At 50.0% G+C, this 25,909-nt stretch overlaps 2 protein-coding genes across 3 annotated transcripts; both read right to left on the bottom strand.

Annotated features, from left to right (window-relative positions):
- Positions 1 to 1,855: 1,855 nt before the first annotated feature.
- On the bottom strand, positions 1,856 to 7,233 carry YRDC (yrdC N6-threonylcarbamoyltransferase domain containing). Its single transcript, XM_036396878.1, has 5 exons — positions 6,788 to 7,233; positions 5,313 to 5,427; positions 4,331 to 4,450; positions 4,029 to 4,171; positions 1,856 to 3,698 (listed from the first exon to the last, which is right to left on the bottom strand). Exons 1-5 carry the CDS (start codon positions 7,231 to 7,233, stop codon positions 3,635 to 3,637), a joined length of 888 nt encoding a protein of 295 aa, XP_036252771.1. The 3' UTR covers positions 1,856 to 3,634.
- A 5,357-nt stretch (positions 7,234 to 12,590) lies between these two features.
- Positions 12,591 to 25,761, bottom strand: MTF1 (metal regulatory transcription factor 1). Of its 2 annotated transcripts, none has more exons than XM_036397160.1 (11): positions 25,692 to 25,761; positions 24,969 to 25,425; positions 20,405 to 20,643; positions 18,826 to 18,957; positions 18,205 to 18,278; positions 17,543 to 17,676; positions 17,064 to 17,141; positions 16,341 to 16,443; positions 15,250 to 15,809; positions 14,443 to 14,509; positions 12,591 to 14,339 (listed from the first exon to the last, which is right to left on the bottom strand). In XM_036397160.1, exons 2-11 carry the CDS (start codon positions 25,380 to 25,382, stop codon positions 13,945 to 13,947), a joined length of 2,196 nt encoding a protein of 731 aa, XP_036253053.1. In that variant the 5' UTR covers positions 25,383 to 25,425; positions 25,692 to 25,761; the 3' UTR covers positions 12,591 to 13,944. The 2 variants fall into 2 exon arrangements, with proteins under 2 accessions (XP_036253053.1, XP_036253054.1); XM_036397161.1 differs by having other exon boundaries at positions 15,250 to 15,806.
- Positions 25,762 to 25,909: the final 148 nt, after the last annotated feature.

The raw sequence follows: 25,909 nt of genomic DNA, 5'->3' as shown, positions 1-25,909 counted from the left end.
ACATTCCATAGCTGTTATCAGCAGGTGTCCCCTCCTGAGGGAGGAGTGATTGTGGTCACTCAGAGAGAGAGATAAGGCAAACTGCCCACTTGACAGAAGCCAACTGCCATAGAGATGGTAATAGAACACATCCTGCCTTGCAATCTGGAACATTCTCCAAAATTAAAGCCACCAGCAGCATCCCCACCAGCTCCAGCAGGGTAGAAAGGGGCAGACACCAAGCAGCTCCACCTCCAACACCAGCCCTGGCCCAGGCAGCCTGGCCTGGTGCTGCTTCTTTGCTCCATGAGTTTGAACTGGCTCTGCTATGAGATCCTTCAGATGCATTTCTGTTTGCTAATTGAAATGCAAACCATGTATCTCCTGCTCTGAGTGCTCACAACAATGTGATTTCCACAAGGGCTGCGAGGGTCACCCTGTTCTGTGAAGGTTTATGAAGGTGTTTTTTCCTGCCTGGCATATTTCCAGAGGTACCTGCCCACTCCAGCAGCAGCTGTGTCTGATCCCCCTGTCCCAGCTGGGCTGGGCTGTATTTTCACTGTGTCCCCAGACAGGTCACTGTGTCCTGGTGTCACCACAGGTCCCAGCACCACGTCCCTGCTCCCAGCACACCACACTCACTCAGTGTAGCAGCAGAGTCCCAGTTTGGGAAGTACCAAGGGCACCTGAACAAGCAAGAAATCCTGGGTTTGCTCTGTGCTGACACATTCCAGAGGTGCTGACAGTGCCCTGACCCTGACACACAGGCTTGTCACCTCAGCTGGTGCCAAGCTGACAGCACTGTGCCCCACAGCCAGCCAGAGGAAAGAGGAAAGAGGGAATTTATAGTGCCTGCAGTTTCTGCAAGGCAACAGCACTGGCCCTTTCACCCCTGCCTGATGCATGGCTCATCCTCTTGTGCTGCTGGTACAAATAAAGCTTCTGCAAGGGAATATAAAATATATAAAAAAATAAAGTTTCTGCAAGGGAATGACAGCACTGGCCCTTTCACCCTGCCTGATGCATGGCTCATCCTCCTGTGCTGCTGGTACAAATAAAGCTGTCACTCGCAGGGACACTGAGCACTGGCAGCAGGGACATGAGCAGAGGCACCAGCTGAGATGGTGACACATCTCCCCAGTTCTCTGCCCACAAATGCCACTGCAGGCTGTGCCAGGATGAGGCTCTGGGCACCCCAGAGCAGCCACCAGAGCCAGCCCCATGCAGGCAGGGCAGCTCTTCCTTAGGGCTGTGCCTCACCTGGGGAGCATCACACCCAGCAGTGGGAAAGGAGCCCTGCCTGGCTCAGCTCCTCTGCATGTCCAGGCTCCCCAAGGAGAGGAGAGGAGGAGGAGGAGGAGGAGCTGCAGCAGCAGAGCCCCCAGGGCCAGGGAAGCAGCTCCTGGAGGCCCCTGAGCTGTTCTGTGGGTGGCCATGGCTCCCCTGGCGCAGGGCAGGGGCACAGCTGCACCCAGTGGTGCAGGATCAGCTTGTCTGAGCAGGGAAATGCATCCCTGGGAAAACAGGAAACCTTTGGAAAGTGGGTGTGGGTGAGTGATGGATGAGCCCAGCAAGGACCCATGAGCAGCTGATGAGCTGAGGAAGAGGCAGGGGGTGCTCACTGTGCAAATCCAGCAGGGAGGTTGCTCACTGTGCTGGGAGGTTACAGCCAGCCCCCAAAACCAGCCCTGACAGCCCTGCAGGCACCTGGGGGCACCAGGGCAGCAGCTCTGGCTCTGCTGTGAGCTGGGGGATGAGAGTCACCTTCCCAGACCCACAGGGACACCCCCAGGGCCCACGGGGACACCCCCAGGGCCCCACTCTGCCCCCTCCAGTGTCACTATAGCACACAAAACATGAGCACACACTGCTGCTCTCAAGGTGAAGGGAAAGTTTATTTTCTGACTCTAACATTTATAGTTTTCCAAAAGTGACAATGGGTGCACATTGACCTAAAGCTGACCTTCCAGCATTTAGCTTTTTCAAGGTTTGCATACCCTGAGAAATACTTATTTCTTTAATGAATAATGCTTTCTCATAGCATTTCTTGAACCCAGAATTCCTTAATCTTTTTGTTACTGTACTTGCTTAATTTGAAGAAGCTTTACCATGAAAACTGGGTAAAAGGATAATTTCAGAATAATTCTAGAAGCTTGGGTGGGCATAGTCCAAGAGAGCTCTATTCATGTAATGTAATTGCAATTAAACAGAAAGGTTCTAAGATAACAAACCATGGGGTGAGTTTTTAGAGCAGCTATTTAGGATTATGTCACCAGATTGTTTGGATGGATTTGTTGTCTCTGCCGATTTTGCTTTCAGCAGTTGTACACATTGTAAATGCCTTAATAATCAACTGAACTGTCTGAGACACTTCTTTTTATTTTGGAGGGTGAAAGTGCCACCTCTCCAATGACACTGGACAAACCAACAGTCCATCAAATTTCTCTTCTTCCACAAAAGAGTGCAAAATAAGGTATTTACAGAAAGTGTGGGAGAAAGTTTGCTACAAGAATGTCAACATCAGAAGGCTTAGAAAATCTTAAAAAATCAGGGTGACACTCCACTCCACCAGACCCTCTGCTCAGAGCAGTGCCCACCAGCACTGGGACAGGCAGGCAGGACAAGGGCTCCTGTGCAGGCTAAAGGAAGGATTTCCCTCAGACCCCTCTGATTTTCCTCAGCCCCTCCATCCCCCAGGATATTCACCTGGGAAAGGCAAGGTAAGAGCAGAGATCCCACATCCACTCTGCAAATGGCAGTAACTCCCCCACCCTGGTGCTGTGGAATTTACAGCAGAAGCTGCAGGCAGGCAGTGCCGACTCTGGGGTCAGCTGAGTGTGCAGTGCAATCCATCAGCAGTGCCTGAGACAGCTCCTTGTGAGCAGCAACCACAGAAAACTCCTCCAGGGCCCTCGAGACACTGGGAAAAACCATCCCAGTGCAGGCTGGGCACCCCACACACATCCCAGGGGCAGAGCTGCTCCCCCAGCACAGGATCCTGGCCCCACACCACCCCCTCCTCCCTTCCCAGAGACTGCACTTGTCAATCAATGATCAATACCAGTGGACGTTTTCATCCATTCCCTCTTTACTTCAGCTTAGCACCATTTCAGAGCAAAACCAAAAGGGAATTCTACATTTAAATGAAGGAAGATCATCACACCACGAGCTTATTTCATTCTCTGCACGAGGAGGAAGCAGGTTGTTCTGAGCAGCTCTAGCCTGGGGTATCTGAACACTGAATTTTCAGAAGCACTGACAGTTTAATCTCAGGAGGAGGTTCTGATCACATTTAGGACAGAGAACAGCACATCTGTAACACCTTCAGAGCTCCAAACCCCTCCATGCCTGCTCTCCTTCCAGTGCAGGTGGCACAGGGTGAGCTCTGGGGCACACAGGCCTTCCCCACACCGCCCTGACAACAGTTTAACTTTTCACTGTATGCAGAAAGCCTGACCAGGGTAACAGAACAGACATTTGGGAACAGTACAGCAGCACAAAAAAGGTCCAAAAGGGCTTTCCAGTCTTTCTTCTTTAATATTTTTTAAATTTACCTTGACATAACCCATTGACCTTATTAAACAAGGCCACGATCACCCAGTCCTGAGTGCACAGGCACACAGTGCCCAGCTCCACCAGCTCCCAGGCCCAAGGGTTAGGAGGATTCTGGTTCCAAGCCATACTTCTTCTTCAGGATTTCAACTGTGGGTGTCAGTGCACTGCAGGGAGAAACAGAGCCATGAGAACAAAGGTTTGGAGCATTAAAAGTGCATTTTCTGGGGAGGAGCAGTCAGCAAGGATTGCACTTAAGAGCCAAGGAGAGCACAAACTGCAGAAACACAGCTTCACACAGAACCTGTGAGAAAGGGGAATCTGAGAGCTCCTGAGGACTTCTGTGTGTTCATAATTAGGTTAACACTAATGAGAAGGTGGAACTGCTGTGGGAAGTGAAGCAAAGCAAAGCAAACAAAGCAAGGTAATGCATGTCCCACCCCAATCCAAAAGCTTTGTTTTGTTTAAAGCAAAGGAACAGCCCCAGCTACACTCACCAGCCAGGCCTGATGATGGAGAATTTCCCTGACACAGACAAGTCAACCACAGTTGAGCCCAAGCGACACTCTGGGCTCTGGATGTCTCCTATGGGGCCTCCATCAACAACCAGGGACAGCTGAGGCCACAAGTCCTGGAATTCCTGCAGGAGAGCCGTGGGTAACAGTCCTGCCAGCAGCTTGCACCATTTAAATAAAAATACAGCAGCAGAGCAAGCCTTGGCTTATTTCTAAAGCTCAGCTGAGAGAGCCTGGGGCTCTTCCAAACCCAGGGAGATGCCAGAGGGGGGAAGGAGCCTCACCAGCACGCTCAGGGTGCTGCCCTGGGAGCTGATGTTGGCGCTCGTCAGGGCCAGCGGGCCCGGGCAGGCCCGAGCCAGGTCTCTCATGAAGGGGTGGTCTGGAATGCGGACACCAACCAGCTGCAGGGAGGGACAGGACAGAGTTACACACACACACAAACTGCCTTCAATACTGCCTAAAGCTCTCTGGGCTTAAAGCTGGAGCTCTGGAGAACTGACAGATCTGCATCTGCTGGACCTGTGGTAACACAAGGCTTAAATGAGGCCCCGCGTCCAGGTCAGCCCCAGGGGGCAGGACACCACAGGCACCACTTCTGGGGACAGCTGAGTGTTGTCATCTTATGGCAGGGGTTCCATTCTGTTGCCTCCTTATCACAAAAGTTTCACACCTTCTTGTGTTTCTCATGGGCAGCTCCTCAGAGCTCTGACTCTTTCTTCTTCACAAAGCAGCCACTGACTCCAGTTCCCTTCTCAACCTGCCAGCAATCCCTGCCCACCTCCATCCATCCCTGTCCCACCATCTATCCCCCATCCATCTGGGTGCTTTGTATCTCTTGGTCTTCTCTGGTATTGTTCTTTATGTAAGAAACTTCAAATTTTGCATTTTCCTGTGCCCTTTGTACCGTGGCAGAGGTTTCATAAGTAAAAAGATTAAAATTTAACACATGGTTCTACAGGCTAAACTTTAAATGCTTAATTCATATTGCTAATTCGAGTGAACTCCAAAAATCTCTATTTCACTCCATCCATCCATCTTTTTTAGCACTCTTCTTCTCACTGGTTACAGCTGTGACCTGTTCAAGTCAGGCCTGTTCCTAATCTTTGATAATTGCCCCAGCTGCAGCTCCTTAGGGCTAAGATTACTTTACACCCTATTTTAATTTTCTTATATTCTATGCCCCTACAGCTAAGGACAAACATTACAGCAGCAGCAGCAGCACAAAGCCAGGCCCCTGCCCCCAATCCTGCAGCCATCACCCACCGATGTGAAGGGGTTCAGGTCCTTATTGAGCTCCTCTGAACGCTCCAACACCAGGGTCACTGGTCCTGGCAGCAGGTCCCGCAGCAGCTCCTCGGGGACATTGACGTGGCAGTACCTGCAGGGGCAGGGACAGCGGCATCAGGGCGGGCACAGGGAGCAGCTCTCATCTGTTATGAGTAGAAAAGTTGCCCATTTTTTTAAAAAGGCTGCAGAGTTCACAAGTTGGGCTAGTTGCTGCCAGGGTGGAGTTCTAACTGTTTGTTGTTGTAATCACCTGTTGTTTTCATTAACTATTGTCAGAACTCAGGCATCCCTCTGGGTGTCCGGAGTTACCAAGGGCCCCTGCTGGGGGGCTCAGAGACCCTGGCACACAGCCCAGAGCACCTGGGGATTTGATTTTGACCCCTGGAGCGAGTTGCCAGCTTTGTATGAGGACCTGAAAGTCACACAGGTTTGAATAGTGTAATAATAAAATGATCACAGGGTGGAAATGTAGATTTTAGGATTTTTGGTGTGGGGGTTATGGGGACAAGATGGAGGGACTTAGGCATGTCCAGCCTTTCTCCTTCTTCTTCTTGTTCTCCATTTTCTGCAGTGATGTTGGCACTTTGGGATTGGTTTAGAGTAGAAGTGCACTGTCTAACACAGGTGATAGGTATTGGGAATTAAGTGTAAATATGTTATATGTAGTTTGTAGTATAAAAGGACAACACCACCCTTGGGGCGGTCAGAGTGCCTGTGGCTGCCCTGCTGAGCAGATCTCGGCTGGGCAGAAAGAAAATTTTATAGATAAGAATTAATAAACAACCTCAAGAGCGAAAAGTGAAGAGTCCAGACTCGTTCTTCAGCCGCGCGGGGCTGAGGCAGAGACATCCTGCACATCTCAGGGCAACAATTAACAACAGCAACCCGAGAAACTTATCTGTTGTTGATGGTTGGGAACTCCCCTTTTTGGAATTCCCTTTTTTGTCGAGTGGCACCCTGCTGCTTCCCGGAGGACGGTGAAGAGGAGGGGACATAAGGGCTGGCATGCAAATAAAGAAGCCCCTCACCAAACCTAACAAAAAACCCCTAAGAACAACGAGCCAACACGGAACTGAGGGATCGAAGTGATGTCTAGACGTGAGGAACAGAATCCAGTGTCCGCTGAGACCCTTTTTACCCCTCACCCTAACCTAAAAAGATGTCGGCCAGACAGAGGCCTTAAATGTCAAACTGAAAAAGGGGAATCTCCTGATGCTCTCGTGAGGACAGAACCCCCAGCTCTGCCCACAGACCAGCGGACACAGCTGCACTTTTCCTCCTCCTCCTCCTCGTGCCACTCCTGGGAGCAGCAGCGGAGTGAGCGCGACACGTCAGTTCTCCCCACCCGAGCTGATTTTTAATAAAGGCATTAAAAAGGAGAAAGATCTCCTGCCCTATTTATTTCACCACCCGTCTCGCGGGGCTCCGGGGGGGGGTCTCTCAGCGCGCACCGGTAGAGCCGCTCCACGTCTCCGAGGCAGATGGCGAGCGGCTTGGCTCCGTTCCGCCCCTTCAGGCTGTAGATGCTGCGCACGGCGGCCGAGTCCTGGGCCAGGCAGGCCACGCCGTACACCGTGTCCGTGGGCACGGCCACCAGCCCGCCCGCCTGCAGGGCACCGGCCGCGGCCGCCACCGCCTCGCTCCACTCAGCGGGGCCCGGCTCCCGCCGCCAGCGGCCGCAGCCTGCACCCTCCGGTGCGGCCCAGCTCCCGCCGCCGGCCCAGCCTGCGCCCTTCGCTGGCTCCCCGCGCGCTCCCTGCGGGCCGGGCCGGGCCCCGCGGACGGGCGGCAGCAGCACCAGGCGGGCACAGCCCGGTACCGGTGCCGGCACCGGGGCCAGGCCCGGGCCCGCCGCTCGCTCCGCCGCCAGCGCCAGCAGCCGCGCCGCCCGCGCCATGCGGCGGCACTTCCGGCGCGCGGCAGTGACGCCATCGGCGGGGCGGGGCCGGTAGCGCCGTTGCCATGGAGACCGGGGGCGCGCGGGAGCCGGAGCGAGGGCGGAGCGAGGCGGAGGGAGAGCGGAGGGTGCGGAGAGGGGACAGGGGACAGGGGGAACGGGGGGACAGGGAGGGAACGGGGCGGCCAGAGGGATCGGGGGGACAGGGAGGGGTTTTTAGCGGCCGGGGGCTCCGGGAGTCCGGAGAGGGGACGGGAGCGGACAGGGGGATCGGGGGGAACGGGGTGACCAGGGGTATCGGGGAGTCCGGAGAAGGGACGAGGGGACAGGGGAGGAACGGAGCAGCCAGAGGGATTGGGGGTTTAGGGGGGAACGGGAGCAGCCGGGGGCTCCGGGGGTCCGGAGAGGGGACGCGAGCGGACAGGGGGATCGGGAGGACAGGGAGGGGACGGGAGCGGCCAGGGACATCGGGGGGAACGGAGGGAACGGGGTGACCAGGGGGATCGGGGAGTCCGGAGAAGGGACGGGGGGACAGGGGAGGAACGGAGGGAACGGGAGGGTCCAGGGAAGGTTCCGGGGGCGACCGCTGTCCCCGCCGTCTCCCCGCAGGTCCCGGACGGCCTGAGGAGGCTGCTGGAGCTGCTGGAGCTCCGGCAGCGGCAGCTGCGCTCCCGCATCGCCGCCTGCGAGGAGCTGCGGGCGGAGATGGCCGCGCTGCGGGCGGCGCTGAGCCCCGGCCCGGCGGGCGGCGCGGGGCCCTGAGGAGCCCCGAAGGGACCGAGGGGTTTGGGGCTCCGGGACCGCCCGGGCGGTGCTGGGGGAGCGCAGGGAGCGGTGGCGGCCGGGCTGCCCCGCCGTGGCCTTGGAGCTCGCTCGGTATCGCCGCGCTCGTGCCTTATCGCAATAAATTCACACTTTAGAATAAAGCGAGACGGGCTCGGTCTGTACCTCCCCACTCCCGTGTGCTCCTGAGGAGGAGGCACAGCCCCAGCGCCCGTGTGTCCCCAGGGCTGGTTCTTCCCTGGCCGCTCGGGGAGCGGGGCCAGCCCGAGCCGGAGCTCGGCCCGGACCCCGCGGAGCTCGGCTCGGACCCCGCGGAGCTCGGCACCGACCCTGCGCTGTTCTTGGCCCCTGTTCTGCCCCTGCCGAGCCCGGCCCGCAGGCAGAGAAGCCGAGAGAGCCGAGCAGGAAGCGGGGATGGAGGGAGGGCTGCGATGGGAGAACCCCCAGCTCTGGGTTTCAATTCCCACCCGCACCTCACCGCACCTGAGCGGCCAAGCTGGGCCAGTGCTGGCAGAGGAAAGAGAGTGAAAAGGCAAACGCTGCCTCTTTCAGGGTTGGAATTCCTATTCCTGATGGGACAGGGCAGGATGCTCACACTCCTCTCCCACAGAATACTCTCAGGAAAAACTATTATAACACAATGTTTAAATAAGCATTTAATTAGGATTCCATTAGTATTAATATTGCTTTCAATTCCAAAAAGGTTAATTTCCACTTCTTTGCAGATATTTCAAAGTACAATATTAACTTCATACAAAATGAGCAATTAAGCAAACACCATTATTTCACATTCTTCAAAAAATACAAATTCATATTTACTCTTTTGGGTTTTGGAGATGCTCTTCCTTTGGAAGTACTGTACCTGTAACTAACATCTTCACATTGCTCAATGTAAGCACATTTGTTCCCATGTTTCAGAGTTAAATAAATTCCTTTATCACCATACACACAATCTTGAGAAACTGGGGTTTAGTTCAGCTGTCTCCAAAGCCCCAGGCAGTGCAGCCCCCACACAGCCCCAACAGCTCAGCTGGAGCTGGAGCTGCCCCCGGTGTGGAGCCAGGCTGGGCTTTAGGCTGGGTGAGGCAAAACAGAGCAGGGTCAGCCCGAGCAGCAGGAGGACAGGAGAGTCACAAACCAGGAACACCAGCGACTGCAACTACAGCACTGCAAACACACCCTCGAGTCTGCTGGAAAAGGTCATGTGAAAAAAATCTTTCTTTAAGAAAAAGTAGAAACTGCATTTATTTGAGAAAGTGTACACTGCATAATGAACCAAATTTTGGCCAGCTTGCACACCACTGCAGCATGGTGTGGGGTTTCACCTAGTTCCAAAAACACACACTTAGACTATGTACACTACTACATAAATATCCAGTTTAATTTGCATTTCTCAGTGCAGACACAGAATCCAACTTCTAGAACATGTGATAGATATCAAGACAAGACACAAAAAAGTTAAAAGTTCAGCCCTGTCCATGAGAATTGACTACAGGTAACATTTATAAAAACTTGACATTGCTTCCAAAATATGTTACGGAAAAAATAGTATACAATTAAAAACTCTGCAGTCAGAAATTCATAGGGTTTATTAAAGACATGCTCTTCTTTTTTGCCTTACAGTCCAAACTGACTCCAACAGTTCTGCCCAGCTAGCTCAGGGAACTCCTGCCAAGAACTTTTCACCCACAGATCTCAAAATAATTTCAGAGCCACCACCCTGGCCCGGTTCCGTGGGGAGGATCCGAGGCAGTGTGAGGCTCCGAGCCCTGCCTGGTGTGGAAGTGATTTTGTGACACCAGAGCTCCCCTGCTCTGCCCCACTGACCCAGCTCCTCACCTCAGAACAGCCCAGCAGCTGCTGCTCATCTCCAATCACCCCAAGGACAGCTCCCCTGGGTCAGCTCCATGCCAAGGACCCAGCTTATCTCAGAGCTGGAAACAGCTGCAGCTCAAGGACAACGTGGATGGCTACAGCCATGCCAGCCCCAAGAAATAAGGCAGTAACAGGACATCAGAAACCATCTTGAAGACAAATTTCAAAGGTGCAACATTGCCTGTTTGAAAGCAGCTTGTCACTTGTGTTCCCACGTGGGTGACAGGACGAGGACAGGGGAAGGAGGACGCACATCAGGGACACAGCATGTCCAACAGGAGTGACAAGCAGCCCCCAGAAAGCGTGAGAGAAAAGGCTGCTGAAGCACAGTGCTCTCAGAGGGTTATTTGCATAGATTGGGCTAACGATGCATAATTTGTCTGGGGCAGGGGGAAGGGCAGCACAGCACCCACCACAGCTGTTCTGTCAGACAGACACACAGACCACGCGGCACAAGGATCTTTAGCTACAGGTATTGCACCAAGTTAAGTGCTCATCTTTGCACACCCCTGTTAACTTTTACTCAGAGCAAAAATAAACTTTGTGAAAGTATATACAAAAGAAATTGCAGCAATTGGGTTAAAGATAAAATAACCTAAAGTGCATTTTTAGATACCAGTATGAGGTTCTGCAAACTTGTCTTCCTGGGGACACTCAGCATTACACAAGTGTCCAACTCGTACTTTGTTCCATGTAATTCAGTACCAGCATTCAATCAGTGCTGATTTACCCCCCCCACCCCCCACCCACAAGCACAAAAAGCAATTTCTCCAACCTTCAGTCTGCTCACTTGGGTCCTTGCTTGGTGACCAAAGCTACCAAAGTCAGTAACTCGACCCTCTCTACATATTTGAGCTTCTACACCCATCTAGAAATCATGAGTGACCAAGTAAACCCCACTAGCACAAAACTGGTGACCTAGAGCAGTGCACTTTTGCTCTCTGACTGGTAATTAAAGGGGTTCATGCAGACTTTGTAGAGGCAGGCATGCTGTTCCCAGAGACTCCAGCACATGAACACTTTCCTGGGAATCCAGGGCAGAAACTCTCCCTTTCATTAACCATGTAATAGTGAATATGCTAAATGCTGGGGCAGCAAGGACAAGACAGGAAAATCTCCTGGCCTTGCAGAATCTCAGGGCTTTGCTGCAGCTGCCCTTGGATCTCCTTCCATCCCAGCATGGCACAGACTGCCCTGGAGCACAGTCTGATCACACACTACTGGGGATGATGCAAATGTGAAAACATCTCAGACACACGCAGCACAAACACTCTGGAAAGCAGATGGACAATAAACAACAAAAGCACACACACCTGTAAAACACAGTGGATGCACAGCCCGTGTGCTCACAGCATCACATGCTCCTGCCTCAGTACAAGCTCTAACCAGTTCCACCTGAATTGCAGCCTGCCTGATGCATGTATAAGAGGGCAATGGCAAACCCAATGCACCAAAGAATCAGCAGCACATAGTGCTTTTCCTGGAACACAACAAAAAAAAAACCCAGTAGCTGTGAAGAGAAACAGCAGAGATTGACCCTGGGCACTGCTGCCCATCACTGCAGCTTCACATTGAGCTTCCCAGTTCAGAGACTTTGGTAGTTTCTTCTACTCATTTCAGTCACAAAAGAGTTTCTGAAGATGCTCTCTGGTCCAACCAGAAGAGTGTTTTAGGTTGACTAATTCCTAAGTAGCAAAAGTAAAAAAGCCTCCCTGAAGGCTGCGAAGGCTCAGAAGCGGTTGCTAAATCGCCCAGCTGTCACAGTGCAGGCCACATCTGGGACCCTTGTCCCCCATCAGAGGTAACCCCACAACTGCTGGGGAATCTTCACACTCCTGCATCAGGCACACACCCACACCCACTCACCCTCAAACACCACAGCTGCACTTGGCCAAAGGAAATGCCCGAGGCCACAGTGAGAGGCACCAGAGGGACCCCCAGGCAGCACTCGCTCCCCTCTCAGGTGGAGCTCTAGGCAGAGCAGCTGGCAGGAGACTCCTCTGCGAGGACAGTCCCAACCATGCAGGCCTGGGACTGTTTTTTGTGTTCAAATCAGTTCTTGCTGCCATGCAACTCAACTGCAGCACAAAACAAAGCTGGAGGAGAAAAGCAAAGGAGCCACCACCTCACTGCCCTCCAAGGATTGCCATGACAGGAACAAACCAAGAAATGCTTTGTAAACCTGTTGTGTGGATGCCAAACCTTGTTGCTGCACAGCAGCCCTGCCACACACACCCAGAGGGAACACCACCAGCACGTGTGATGCCCTCGAGTTCATCCCTGGCAGCCCCGAGCTCTGTGCCCTGGCACAGACACTGAGTGCTGCTGGCACACTGACACTCACAGGACACAGCTCTTTCCCCTCTGCAGCTCACCAGAAGCTGTGCAGGAGGGGAAGGCCAGCTCCCTTCAGCCCCTTTCACCCTGCCTGGGCAGTGCATTCTCAGGGAACAGCACGAGAGGAGGCTGATCCAGCCTCAGTGCTGGCCAGGCTACACTGAGCATGTCACAGGAGGATTGAACACCTGCTGATCACCAGGGTTCTCCCCTCCCCAGAGGTACAGAGAGCAGCTCTGATCAAACACAAAGAGTGAAAGATCTCTATCCACTACAGTTTGTATTCCTAAATTGAGTGCAGGGACACTCCCTGCTAATTGGCTTACAGTCATTATCTTTGTATCTCACTAAAGACAACACTGTAAACTGAATAAAGACTATTTAATATTCTTTTCCTTTAACACAAGAAAACTGACAGCCAAAGCCAGAAAGATGGATAAAAACTATAAAATTACATATTTTAAAATAATGCAGCATAAATAAACCATTTAGAATGAGACTGCATTTATTGCAACATTACAGGCTTTTTGGTGGAAGGGGGGGGTTTGGATTTGATTTACCCTGAGTAGGTTAGAATATAGACTCTCAGTTTGATATGAAAAACTATTCTGTTGAGTAACATCTTTTAGTCAACAAATAGCCCCGTGCACAAAAAGCTGGCATTGCAGCAGGCTGGAGGCAGAGTCAGGCAGAAATTATATAGCTCACTGGAAAAAAAAAGAAGCATGTATGGACAACTGAAGGACAGACTCACTGAATTCCAACTGAATTTATGTTGACTCTTTCTCAAAATTTTTTAAGGGTTGTTCTTCACAAAAGATGAGAGTAACCAGCAAAGGCACCGTGCTCCTGATTCAACAGTCCCAGGGTTAGGATGATGACTTGTTGCTGAACAGAGCCTAAGAAATCAAAAGAGCAGCAGGCACCAACCTGACCACACCTGTCACTCACTGCACCCTTTGGAGAGGCCAAGAAAACAGACTCTGGAGCCAGAGCCAGCAGCAGCTCTGACTGTGCTTCCATGTTGTGACACAGTGTCTGCAACACGCTTGAGTCCTAGTGGAATTAAATGAACAGATCTATTCTGAAATAAACTCCCCCAAAGCTCCTGGAGGCTTCAGTAAGAGCAGCAGTACACAGCAAAACCAGGCACCAGCTCCTCATCAGGTATGTGACCACCACATTCAAATCACACTGCAGATAAATCCTCTCCCCCAGCTATGCCATTTCCTCCCCCACAGCCTCCTTTCCTGGGCTCCCCTTTAGTGCATGGTTAGTAGAGACATGAGAGACAGGAGAAGATTAGAGACCCAAGAAGTTGTAACAAAGACCCACTTGCTGCCAGTACCTTAATCCCAAACGTAAGTGATGTGCAATTGGAGACAAAGTAACCCCCCTTTTCCTTTTAAAAATCTTTTTGCACACGAGTAACCTTAACTTCTGTGTTCACATATGACAAGCAAAAGTGACAGACAGTGCAGCCAAAACAGTTCATATATAACTTAGCTATTTCTTTTTTTTTTTTTTTTTACCTTTTCTTTTTTTAGATAGAATCTCAAAGGTGGATGTACCTGGGACGTGACTAAGATGACATCCGTGAAGCAGAAATAAGCCACAAAACTTCCAAAGAGGAAGGAATAAGAATCGATCCTTCAGTTTCTGCTTCTAAGGAGAAGGGTTTTACCCTCCAGGTGCAAAGGAAAATCTGGAACATCTTCACTTAGAGAAGTTGCTATTCAAACCAATTTCTTCCTCACCCTGCAGTAGTGCTTCAATTGGAATTATATTAGACGGGGTTTCAGGGCTTTGGAGGGACAGGAAGTCCGATACATCCATGGCACTTAAAGTTTCAGTCTGGGAGTCTGAAGGGTTAACTATCTGACTGCTCTGCCCACAAGAAGGAGGAGCAGAGGAGGAAGGAAAGGTCTGAGGCTGCAGCTGGGAAGCTGGCTGCTCCAAAGCTTTTGAATCAGGTGAGGAACATTCCTTCTTCACGGCGGAGGTGGCTTTGTCCTTGGCAGAGTCTCGGCAGGCACACTGGCACTGGCAGGCCTCCTCCTGCTTGATAATGATAACAGGAACGCTGAGACCAATCTGCTGAACAGGGCTTCCTGAAGGTGAAACAAAGAAAAAACACAATGGAACTACATCATTTCACAGCAGGGAGAGAGAAAATCAGCTTTGTTCAATCAATTAGTTCAGTGTCACGCTTACCTGTGTTACCAGCTACTGGTAATGCAGTGGTAAAAAACACCTTTTCTACCACTTTTGGAACTTGTGGCTTTAAAGAAAAAAAAAAAAAACAAAAGAAAAAAGTGTGAATTGACTCAAATTAAATTTCTGTTGTTCAAACTCTAAACAGCTATATACATATTCCAAAGAGACACACAAGAAAACTGGGCTCATTGTTTCAGTGGTCCTAAAGATTTGGCATAACATCCCCTGCATTATTTGCTGTTGAACTCAGCTTGTGGGTTTTGACAATTCAATGACTGAATCTTTAAACACTGCTCTGTGTACCTGCAGCCACTCACTCTTTAGCTGAGAGCCTAAAGTGGCACCAGTATTGTCAAAGAGAAAACTCCTGAAGTTTCAGCTATCCAGATTTACTGGAAAACCACAAACATTCTCTTTCCAGAAAATCTCTTTTCATTATCAGCCAAAATTAGGCAGAGACAGAGATTACAAAATGCCTAAACACAACCTTTAGAGTCTTTTGTGCTTCTATGCATTAAAAGCAATACATTAAGGCCCATGTGTATCCCTGTCCTGGATAAACACACTGACACCTGCTGGCAGAAGTCCCCACGAGTGGAAAGAAGAAAAAAAAGATCTTTTTGCACCCTGGGTTTCTCTGTGCTCTAATTATTTCCCTGTCTATTCCAGGGGCTGCACTGGTGATGTGTACACACATGAACATGCCAAGCATTATACCACACTGCATCCTGGGGTTTATCTTACAGGTTTGACCCCCTCCCTTTTCCAAAGCAAGAGCTCCAAAGCCCTGCTGGATGTACTGACCATTTGTTCTTGGCTTTGTGGGGAACCAGTGGCACCATTTAAGATCCATTGTAAGTTCTGCTCTCCCATGACAATGCTGGGCTGCAGAATGGCGGTGCTTGGAGAAGGAGTAATGGTTATAGTGGGGTTACTGGTCAGAACAGGGTTTGCACCAACAGGCACAGTCTGAACTACAGCTGGCAGGGGCTCAGTGGCACTGGGGGCTGTCGGGGCAGGAGCCCCAGCTACCACTGACAGTCCCTGAACGATGGGCTGTGGTGGAGGCTGGCTGTGCTGCAGGAAGTCTTGGTGACTGGCTGCAAACGGTGTGCTGTGAGGAACAGGCACTTCTGGGGATTGTAAAACAGTAGCAGGATTCCCAAACGCAGCTGGCTGTGAGCTGGGTGCGATGGAGGAGGGAGCAGCAGGGGCTGCCGAGCCTTGCAGCGCTGCCTGAGCCGGCTCGGGGAGGCCGAGCTGCAGGACCAGGGGGAGGGACAAGGAGGCTGCGTCTGCTGCTGGGGGCGGGACCGCAGCCACCGAGTCTGCGTCGCCGTTAAAGCCTTCAATCAACGAGGCTGCTGAAAGAGAAACAGAAAAAATATAAATACATCCGTTCTCATTAGGTCTGGATGAATTGATTTTTTAATGAACTCATCAGCTAGCTGATGGTTTTCTGCCAAGTAAAGCATTACCACGTTCCTAACTTCAGATTAGTGCTTAAAAACAACCCTAGCAGTGAAATCTAAAAGTAGCTGCAAATTCAGGAAGTTGGTAACACTGGGCTCTACACTGAGCCTGATCAGGCTGATCTCCTCTCTCTGATAAGCCTTTTATCAGTTGTGCAGCAACGTCAAGAAAACAGGATGATGCTTGAGAGCTCCAGTGCCAGCACTGCAGGACAGTGTGCTGGGTCACCTCCCATCACTGAGTGTCACAGTCTGTGCACACCATGCATTCCAACACCAATGAATTTCAACCCTGAAGTTAAAGCTCTTTTTGCTTCTTAGAGTTATGCTGGGCATTAAGCTTCAGTCTAAAATGCTGAATTCAGTACATGCATGCAGAGCTGTCAGAGTTCTCTCTGACAGCAGTGCAGATAAAACTGGTACCTGTCTGCTGAGAGTCATCCTGATTTGCAGTGTGGTCTGGGCTCTGAAACATAGACTCAAAGATGCTTGCTGGTGAGATTGTGCTGAGGTCCTGTCCATGTGTCTGACAGACAGAAAACAAAGAGGAAACCATCAGACAATGTTGTATCTCAGGTCTCCACAAACCCCAGGCAAGCAGTGTGTGCATGTCAGAAACACTCCTCCAATGCACCAGCCACCCTCAGGAATGGCCACACCTATTGCTTACATGCTGTAAATTTACCCCCAGTTTTTACTATCTGTAATCAAATTTACCAACATAATGAGCAACCCCTACAAAAATATGTAACCTCTTCAAAAGTAAAATATATTCCTCTGCATCCACTCTTTGTTTAACCCTTATTTCTTGCAGTACTCCATCAGAAACAGACATTAATTGGCTGCTTGCAGAACCCTTTCATATCCTGGACTATGCAATTCTAGCCATCCACAGGAGCAGAATGCACACAGGAGCTGCACCCTGCTCCCACAGCACAGCACAAAGAACAACACATTCTCCTCAGCATCTCATTTTCCTCTATGTAAAATCCAAACTCAGTCAAGACTTATCAAGAAGCAAGAACACTGTTATGGTAAAATCATATGCAGAGCTTCCCTATAGCAGGTTGAAATAAGCACTGCACATTTTGGAGGACAAAAATCCAAAGTCAACGAGGATGAGGCAATTCCAGGACAGTAACTCACTGGATTAGAGTTCTCCCGCAATTCTGAATCTGTTGAGATGAGGCTTAAATCACTCAGACAAAGTGAGTGACTTGTATCCTGTGAAAAAAGGAAAACAATTTGAATTATGTATTAAAAGGATAATGTCAGAAATGCTCTAAATTACTTTTGAGAGTCTGTGCTTTGCTTATATGGGACCCAAGTCTCAGTTCTAAAATCAAAGGAACAATATTTTTAAGCAAAGGATATTTAGCAGCTATCAAGGATTCTTAACATCTCAAAGTACTTCCAAAAAAGCCATATAACCCAGAATTTTAAATTAGCATAGGAACAAATCAACTTTTAGAAAACAAAGAAAATTAAACCTTCCCAGGTAGTATTTGAAAACCCCAGTTTTAAATGTTACACCTTAAGAACAAGCTGCAGACCAAATGATTTCTCCCCCAAAGTATAGTTTATACCCACCTAACACAGAAACATTAAGCAGAAGTGCCACTAACCTCAGACACATTGTTATTGGGAAGTGCATTATAGCTATGTCCCTTCTCATGACCTTTCATGTGACTCTTGAGACTGTACTGGGTGCTGAAAGTCTTCTCACAACCATTGCTGGGACAGAAGAAGGGTTTCTCCCCTAGAGGCAGCACAGAACACATTGAACAGACTTTAAAACATCCCATCAGACACACTTTTAAAGCACTGGCAGAGCAGTATTTCATACAAACAAGACATTTTCTGCCCCATCACACATTCAGCATTCCTGGGAGTCCTGCAGGTGAGTGTTTTCATCTCACCATGGGAACTGACACACAACACAATATTTAATTCTTGTGCATCATTACTGGTACATTTGTGAAAATACATTCATTGAATTCAAGACCTGTCAAGCATAAACATAACTGCATAAATGGAAAGTTTGGATTGGCCTGGTGCAGGAGTTTGCACTTGGCCTTTTTAAATTCATGAGGTTCACATGGGCACACCCCTCCAGCCTGCAAAGGTCTCTCTGGATGCCATTCCCTCCCTCACAGGTGTCACCTGAGCCACTCAACTCAGTGTCACTCTCAACTATAAATTCATATTAGGATTCTGAGAGTTAGTATAAACTTAATAAGCTCAATTAAACAAAATAAATTTTAAAAAAATAACCCATAGAACTTACCAGTATGTGTTCTAACATGTGTTTTGAGGTGGTGGCTTGCAGCAAAAGCCTTCCCACAGCCATCATGCTCACACCTGAATGAGGCATCACAGGAGAGTCAGCATCAGCCCCCTTCAATGCATTAGCTACAACCTTAAATCATGCTTTGCAGTAGTCCCAGACTCTAAAAAGCAGGCCCAAAGCTAAGCTCTGTTAGCAACCAGCTATCTCCCAGCAGCTGCTGTGCATGCTGTACACATGCTATCATAGCAGGGCTCTGAGCAGGACTTTAAAATCCAAGCACAAAGGTAGCATTTGGGGTGTCTCCTCCATGGAATATACACTGCACCCCAGCAGAGAGCAGCAATGTGTTTTAAAAGATGCTCACCATGGCATAGGATTGTGTTTATAAAACCACCTTAACTATTCTTGCTTTTCAGGATAATCACTGCACCCACTGTTAAAGGAAACTGGGGGAGCTCAGAACAAAATGGAGAGAACAAAAGGGCTCCAATGCCAGCCAGCCACCTTCACTCACTTCTCAGGAGAACACCACTCCATTCAGAGCAGTACCAGCTGCTTTTTGGCACAGGTGCCTCATTACCTGAGCCACAGGAGCCAGCACAGCAGCCAGCAACTCACCGAAATGGCTTTTCTCCTGTGTGTGTTCTGATGTGCTTCCTCAGGTCACTGTGCGTTGTGAAGTATTTGCTGCAGCCTTCTGATTCACAGTTAAATGTTTTCCCTGTGTGAAGCCTTTGATGTGCTTTCAACCTAAAAAACATGTCAAAAAAATCCATCTTAGGACTGGTAGGATAAGACAGACCTGGCCTGAGGCAAGCAAGGCACTCTTTCAGATGTGCAGGACAGAATCAAAGACAGAATATTCTGACAGGAGGTAATGAGCTCATGGAAGTGACTGCTATCAGTTCCAAAGTTCTCCAGCAAGGCTGAGAGACCCCTGTGTTCATCCACCACCTTCAGTGCTATTGGAATACAAAGAAGTGACCACAGTTCTGTCATCCTACCCTTTGGACAGCATTGCCACACTTGAAGGGTTTATATGAGGTGTTTATTTGCACCTGTACGTGGAAGAGGCAAAACAATCATATTCAAACATAAACACAAAGCAGATGGAACCTGCAGAACAGCAACAGCCACACCTACAAGAAAATTTGCCAGAGCCTTCTCACCTGGAGTACTGAGCACCCTCTCACCTGCACAGTGTGTTGAACACCCTCTCACCTGCACAGTGTGTTGAGCACCCTCTCACCTGCACAGTGTGTTGAGCACCCTCTCACCTGCACAGTGTGTTGAGCACCCTCTCACCTGCACAGTGTGTTGAACACCCTCTCACCTGTACAGGGTTGGGAACACTTTCTCACCAGTACAGTGTGCTGAACACCCTCTCACCTGCACAGTGTGTTGAACACCCTCTCACCTGCACAGTGTGTTGAGCACCCTCTCACCTGCACAGTGTGTTGAGCACCCTCTCACCTGCACAGTGTGTTGAACACCCTCTCACCTGTACAGGGTTGGGAACACTTTCTCACCAGTACAGTGTGCTGAACACCCTCTCACCTGTAGTGCTGAACACCCTCTCACCTGCACAGTGCTGAACACCTTCTCCCTGTACAGTGCTGAACACCCCATCGCCTGTACAATGTTGAACACCCTCTCACCTGCACAGTGTGTTTAACACCCTCTCACCTGCACAGTGATGAATACCCCCCACCTGCACAGTGCTGAACACCAGCTCACTTGTACAGTGTGCTGAACACCCTCTCACTGTACAGTGCTGAACACCCCATCGCCTGTACAGTGCTGAACACCCTCTCACCTGCACAGTGCTGAACACCTGCTCACCTGTACAGTGTGCTGAACACCCTCTCACCTGTACAGTGTGCTGAACACCTGCTCACCTGTACAGTGTGCTGAACACCCTCTCACCTGTACAGTGTGCTGAACACCTGCTCACCTGCACAGTGTAATAAACACCCTCTCACCTGCACAGTGCTGGAACACCAGCTCACCTGCACAGTGTGATAAACACCCTCTCACCTGTACAGTGTGTTGAACACCCTCTCACCTGCACAGTGCTGAACACCCTCTCACCTGTACAATATTGAACACCCTCTCACCTGTACAATATTGAACACCCTCTCACCTGTACAGTGTGTTGAACACCCTCTCACCTGTACAATATTGAACACCCTCTCACCTGTACAGTGTGTTGAACGCCTTCTCACAGCCCTGCACGTCACACTCGAAGGGTTTCTCCTTGGTGTGCACCCTGACGTGGATTTTGAGGCTGTAGGAGGTGAGGAAGGCCTTGCCACAGCCCTCCTGGTTGCACACAAAGGTGTACTCCCCCCGGTGGGTCTTCTGGTGCGTGCGCAGGTTGCCAGCGGTGCTGTAGGTGCGGGGACAGCCCTCGAAGGTGCACTGGTAGCGCTTCACCTGAAGGACAAAACGCTGCATGATTAATCCTTTTTAATAATTTCTGGAATCCACATATGGATGTAGTCCTTTGATGCGGTCAGACAACAGATTTTGACCCCAAAGCCTGCCCAAAAAACTTATTGCTGCTTAATTCTCTGACAAGAAGATTTCTGCTGTGCTGTGAGAGGAAGGAGGGGCACATGGGGAAGCAGCTGGGCTTGCAGAACAGGAATCCAACAGAAGGGAAAAAAGGAAAGACATAATCCAAAATTTTTCTAGCCAAAAATCTGATAAAACAGTTGGAAAGAACATGGAGGAGCCATCACACCTGTCCACTACCCACAAATGTAGCACCTGCATTTTAGTCCAGTGCTTCCTGCAGAGCTACTCATTTGTGGAGCAGGGAGACAAAGGAAAATGCACTGTCACAATGCTCAAACCCACTGCCCTGTGTGCTGAATTCCCATCAACACCTTGAGCAAAACAGTTTTTACCATTTCCCATGCTCTACCCACCAGTCCATTCCTTACTTCACTCTATCCCAAAACAGCCCTCAGGGAGCCTCGTTCTTCCCTTCTGTGGCTACTGAAACAGGCAGTGCCTGAAGTGTAATGGATCACACCAGGTCACAAGGAGACTCAAATACAGCTGTCACAGATTTCTCAGTAAGCACTGAGATCCCCAGGACAGCTTCTCATGGAACTCCATTTGGTGCAGGCACGAGGGATCATTTAGAAGCTTGTGCAAGTGGTGACACCTCATGAAATCTCATCCTCTTTTGTGAACCAGAAGGAATACAGCCCTGATCTGCCTGAATAAAGTTATCCTCCACCATTAATTACCAGACTGATGGCATTCATTTGACTGTTAAAGTTCAGAAACCTCAACACCTCATAGTGATTGAGGAGCACAAGAGAGGACTTGGCAAGTCACACCAGCTATAAATCAAGTTCTGGACAGTTCTCCATAACAAAACAGAAATAGCTTCTTGGTTACTTCCAACCTGTTTTGTAGGGGACAAAACTGCCAGCAGGACTCCTTTAGGAAAATTCTATAAAGCTGAGTAATCTTATGTGTATCTGAATCCATGATCTCTTGTTGCTCTCACAACAGGCTGGCAATCACCTTCACCTTGACTCAGTAAAACTTTCCTATTTGGAAAATGCTAAACCCTCCTGTGAGACACACAGGGCACAGAAATACCATAATGTGCTGGGTTTGGCTGGGATAGAGTTCATTTTCTTCACTTGTATAGAGCATGTTCTGGATTTGTGCTCAACACAGGCCTGATGATACAGAGATGGATTTTTTTAATGCTTCTCATTCTGCCCCACCAGCAAGGGGCTGGGGGTACACAGGGAGTGGGGAGGGGACTCAGCCAGGACAGCTGACCCTGACTGCCCAGGGATACCCCAGACCATGTGATGTCATGCTTAGTATAGAAAACTGGGCAAGGAGGAGGAAGGGGAGAAACATTTTGTGGTCCCCAATCTCTGTTTGGTGTGTGTGTGTGTTAGGCTGAGCTCCTGCCTGCCAGGGGAAACAAGGAATTCATCCCTTCCTGTTTTCAACTGGTCACTCAGCATTCTCAGAGAAGGAAACAGTAATTTTATTCTAAGCAATGTCCCCTTGATTTACAGTTCAAATCAGGCAGAAATGCTTGGCCATTTATTACCACTGAACACCCAAGAACTGCAGCATGGTTACAGTGCAGTTAGGAAGTCTGAGGCAGCCACAACACAGGAGCACAGAGCAGAAACACAGAGCAGAAACACCAGCACAGAAAACACATTTTATTACATGAGGAGGGTGCATCAGCCTCCCCCAGGATCACCAGATCCAGTACAATTTGTGTATCAGGGCTGAAGTAAATGTTCCTTGTTACAGCTTTAAGGCAGCTGGAAATTAACACTTTACACAACATTTCCCATGGTACACAAGGGATCTGACACAGGCAGGAACTACCTGAAAATCAAGGGAGGGTTCTGTTAAGCTTTCCAGGTGTTTACATTTAGATTTAGAAGAAAAAGGACAGTATTAATTACAGATTAAGCTGTCACTGCTTCATGTGCAAGGGAAGGTGGCAGTATCAGTTTAATGGCCTGAACTCTCACAATGGCCTTGCAGTGCTCTCCCTCCCTCAAAGGCCAAATCTTTATTTCACAAATCCTTCCAAGCAGCAACATCATCACCACCTTCTGAGCAAAACAAACCTTTCTGTGAAGCACCACAGCATTGAATTCTCTTTTGACATCAGCACATCAACACACTGCACACTGTCCATACACACAAAACCATCAGAGATGGATCTGAAAGCCTCGCAGGGAGCTGCAGGCTGTCCCAGCAGCAGGGCACAACAGAAAACAAACAAAGCAGCAGAGGGCAAGCCCTGGGCAGGCAGGACAGGGCCCAGGCACTCTGAGGCCAAAGGCTGTGGCTTTTGGCCAGGGACAGTGAGGTGCTGCTGGAAGAGACAAGATCCAGCATTCACCTCAGAAAACTCGTTGTGCAATAGGCAACAGGGCTGGAGAAAGCAGAGCCTCGCCTCACACCCTGGTTCAAAGTCTACTCTAACTGCTCTGTTTGCCTTTAACTCTTCCTGAGCTTGCTACCCTAAATGGCTTCATTTTCAGTGAACAAATAACTGGGTTTGAAATAAGAAACTGTAATCACGATTGTTCTTACCTACACAATTACAGGGAGATGTACAACAGAATTTAAAAAGGCAAAGGTACTAAAGTGCAAAATCCCTTTTCAGCTTCATAAACGTCTAAGGCTGACCTGAAAATCTGAGACTTTAAAACAATTATTTCAAGTGTTGAAATTGTTGCAGACATTTTGCAAGTACCAAAGAACAGAGCTGTTAATTTTCAGAGATGACTCAGATGCTTGGGAGCTTTAGAGCTTTCCTTTCCTCACCTCCAGACAACTTATCAGACCCTTAAAACAGCAGCCAAAAAGGCCTTTCACATGTGCTCAGTGCCACTGCTTCCACATTATGGTGTCACTGCCCTCTGCTCTGGGAAATCAACTCCAGAAATGGAAAATAAATTCATATAAAGCATTTCACTAGGAAATTCCACATCCTACAAGCCTTCTCTAAAAAGTAAAGGTGAAAAAATGCAGTCAGTAACTGACAGCAGGAGACTCAAACAGGCTCACTGAACACACCTCAGCTTAGAAGCTCCCCAGCTGCAGATCTGACCCCCCCAGCCCCAATTCCCAGCTCTCAGCCCCACGGTGACAGCTCTGTGCTGAGTGTCACAGTCTGTGCCACCTGCACTCATCACCCCTCACATAACTCAGGCAGGCCACAGAAGGAGCACTAACCCATTCCTGAGCTGGTGTCACAGCCAAATTCCATTTGCTCTTGCATCCAAAAAGAGTCCCAGCACAAGCCCTCCCCACTGTGCATCCAGACAGAATTCATTAGGGAAACAGAATTAAGAGTAAACCCAAAAGGAAGGTCCCAGGACAATCCCCACTGTGCATCCAGGTAGAATTCATTAGGGAAACAGAATTAAAAGCAAACTCAAAAAAAAACAGTCCCAGGACAAGCCCTCCAAGCCCTCCCCACTGTGAATCCAGATAATTCTGTTTCCCTAGTGAATTCTAAGAGCAAACTCAAAAAGAAGAGTCCCAGGACAATCCACACTGTGGATCCAGACAGAATCCATTAGGGAAAAAGAATTAAAAGCAAACTCCATTTTAACCATGCAGCCTGACCTGAGCTTTCAAAACACATCAGCTTAAAGCTTCCATCTTCTTCTCACAGTCTCCCTGTGACACAATAAAACTACAAATAATTTAAAATTTGGCATCTCACATGTGGTACTCCAGCTCCCAGCAATGGCCTGGCCCTTAACTGTGACCTGAATGTGCTTTTCTTGAAAATCTGCCCAATCCAAACCAATCCCAGATTGTTTCAGCTGCCTCTGAACTCACAAAACAACGACCAGAGCAGAAGAAAACCTGAAGATCACTAAAATGATACACATCACTGACACAAAGGTGTGCCAGTGCCTCACCCTCCTGCCATCCAGTGTCACCAAGTGCCTTCTGGCAGGTTCCTAAGGCAGCAGCTGGTGTCAGAGGGAAGAGGGATGGCCCTGGCAGCTCTGCTGGGACACAGCTCTCCCCAGCACACTGCAAAGCTGGGGATGACAACCAGAGCAGATTTACACAAAACTCCTCAAAAACGAGCAAAACCACTGCCCCTCTCATGAAAAAACAGCAAAACCACTCATGAAAAAACAGCTAAACTGCTGCCTCTCTCCTGAAAAACAGCCCATTTTCAAAGCCTTTAAGGTGCACAAAGCCCAGAATCACGTTTAGGTACTCACTTCCTTCCTCTTGGTTTCTGGGCACTCAGACTGCAAAGTGAGAGTTGCTCCTTCGATGTTCCTTGGCATGGGAGTTGAACCAGGATTTATTGTTAGATGAATCTGATCTGGAGAAATAATGTGTTGCACGTAACCCTGTGACATCCCTTCATGATCTGCTATTAAATGAAATCCTTCTTCGTGACCCTCGGGTAAAAAAGGCAAGTGGTCACCGCACTGTCCTTCATCCTCCTCATCCTCCAGCACGCTGTGGTCCTGCTCGATGAGCACAGTTGTCCTGTCATACACCGTCCCGGACGAGGAGGACACCAGCCCGTTTTTGTCAGCAAACCTCATCATATTTTCATCCTGGGCTAAATCGTCTTCCTCCCCTTCATAGTAGATGGCGTTGCCCTCGGGGCTGTTCTCGCCCATGGCTCCGCGCCTCTCACCGCGAGCTCCGGCCGGAACGGCTCATCTACAACACAACGATGGGCGGAGAGGGGGTCAGGCGGTTCTGCCGGCCCGGCCCGAGCCCCGTTCCGCCCTCAGGCACAGCCCCAGCGCGGCCGGTGGCGGCGGGGCCGGGCCGGGCCGAGCGCCGCGGTCCCGCCCCGAGCGCGGCGCTCCCTCACCCGGCGCACAGCCACTCCCCGTGCCTGTGCAAACCGCACCGCTCCGGCTGGGCTCGGCTCAGCCCGTCCCCGCTCCGCTCCCCCGTCCCGCTCCCCCCCGGCCGCTCACCGGGTGCCGGCGGCGGCTCCTTCCCCGCCCCAGCGGCACCATGATCGCCGCGACCCCGCTTCCGCTTCCGCCCGCGCGCCGCACGCCGGGAGCGCCGCGCCCGCCGCGGGGGCTGACGGGAGCGGGGAGGGCGGGGGGAGCGCAGCGCCCCCTGACGGCCCTCAGCGACACCGGGCACCGCGCAAAGATCTTTTTATTTAAATAGCAAGGATTTAAAA

This window comes from Molothrus ater, chromosome 24, assembly GCF_012460135.2.
Source record: "Molothrus ater isolate BHLD 08-10-18 breed brown headed cowbird chromosome 24, BPBGC_Mater_1.1, whole genome shotgun sequence".
NCBI lineage: Eukaryota > Metazoa > Chordata > Aves > Passeriformes > Icteridae > Molothrus > Molothrus ater.
This window is presented reverse-complemented; position numbering and strand designations above follow the sequence as displayed.

What these genes read in the sequence shown, in the direction of transcription:
- MTF1 (XM_036397160.1), bottom strand. Translation starts at nt 25,382, where the DNA reads ATGGGCGAGAACAGCCCCGAGGGCAACGCCATCTACTATGAAGGGGAG. An exon ending in CAGAAACCAAGAGGAAGGAA is followed by an intron (nt 20,644 to 24,968) that starts GTGAGTACCTAA and finishes TTTGTCCTTCAG; the next exon opens with GTGAAGCGCTACCAGTGCAC. An exon ending in CCAATAACAATGTGTCTGAG is followed by an intron (nt 17,142 to 17,542) that starts GTTAGTGGCACT and finishes CTTTTTTCACAG; the next exon opens with GATACAAGTCACTCACTTTG.
- YRDC (XM_036396878.1), bottom strand. Translation starts at nt 7,233, where the DNA reads ATGGCGCGGGCGGCGCGGCTGCTGGCGCTGGCGGCGGAGCGAGCGGCG. An exon ending in ACCTGAACCCCTTCACATCG is followed by an intron (nt 4,451 to 5,312) that starts GTGGGTGATGGC and finishes CCCTCCCTGCAG; the next exon opens with CTGGTTGGTGTCCGCATTCC. An exon ending in TCCATCATCAGGCCTGGCTG is followed by an intron (nt 3,699 to 4,028) that starts GTGAGTGTAGCT and finishes TTCTCCCTGCAG; the next exon opens with TGCACTGACACCCACAGTTG.